General features: G+C 60.9%; 1 protein-coding gene across 1 annotated transcript in view; it reads right to left on the reverse strand.

Annotated features, from left to right (window-relative positions):
* Window positions 1-371, reverse strand: part of LOC119593124 (transmembrane protein 64-like) — a gene marked incomplete in the record, with an annotated part of 46,170 nt that overhangs the window by 3,600 nt on the left and 42,199 nt on the right. The window contains 1 exon segment of the mRNA XM_037942090.1: window positions 17-317. Within this exon segment, the coding sequence (XP_037798018.1) occupies window positions 17-317 (301 nt within the window).

The following is a 371-nucleotide window of genomic DNA, read 5'->3' on the forward strand; positions in this document are numbered from 1 at the left end:
ACCACCCCAGACTCACCCATATGCTTCAAATTATTGGGAAGAAGCTCGAGGAAGAGACTTGAGCTGCGGTTCTTCCTGCCGGGGACGCCGCCCTTGTACACGTGGTTCTCGAGGACGCCCGGAGTTGTGATGGTGGCGACGTCGGCGTGGGATGCCCTGCGGTAACTGGACGTGTCGGGAACTCGTTTGGGCGTGCAGGGGAGGCTCGCGGAAGCCGTGGCCGAGACGGTGTCCGAAAGCTGTAACGCCATCGTGCTGTGGAGTTCCGCCTTGGCACGACGCACGACCCACAGCGTGAGGCAGATGCTGATGATGATCTGACGAGGGGAATCGAGAGGGTGAGATGCTGAGGGAGAGAGGAGAGAGGTGCT

Source organism: Penaeus monodon, chromosome 31, assembly GCF_015228065.2.
Source record: "Penaeus monodon isolate SGIC_2016 chromosome 31, NSTDA_Pmon_1, whole genome shotgun sequence".
Taxonomy (NCBI): domain Eukaryota; kingdom Metazoa; phylum Arthropoda; class Malacostraca; order Decapoda; family Penaeidae; genus Penaeus; species Penaeus monodon.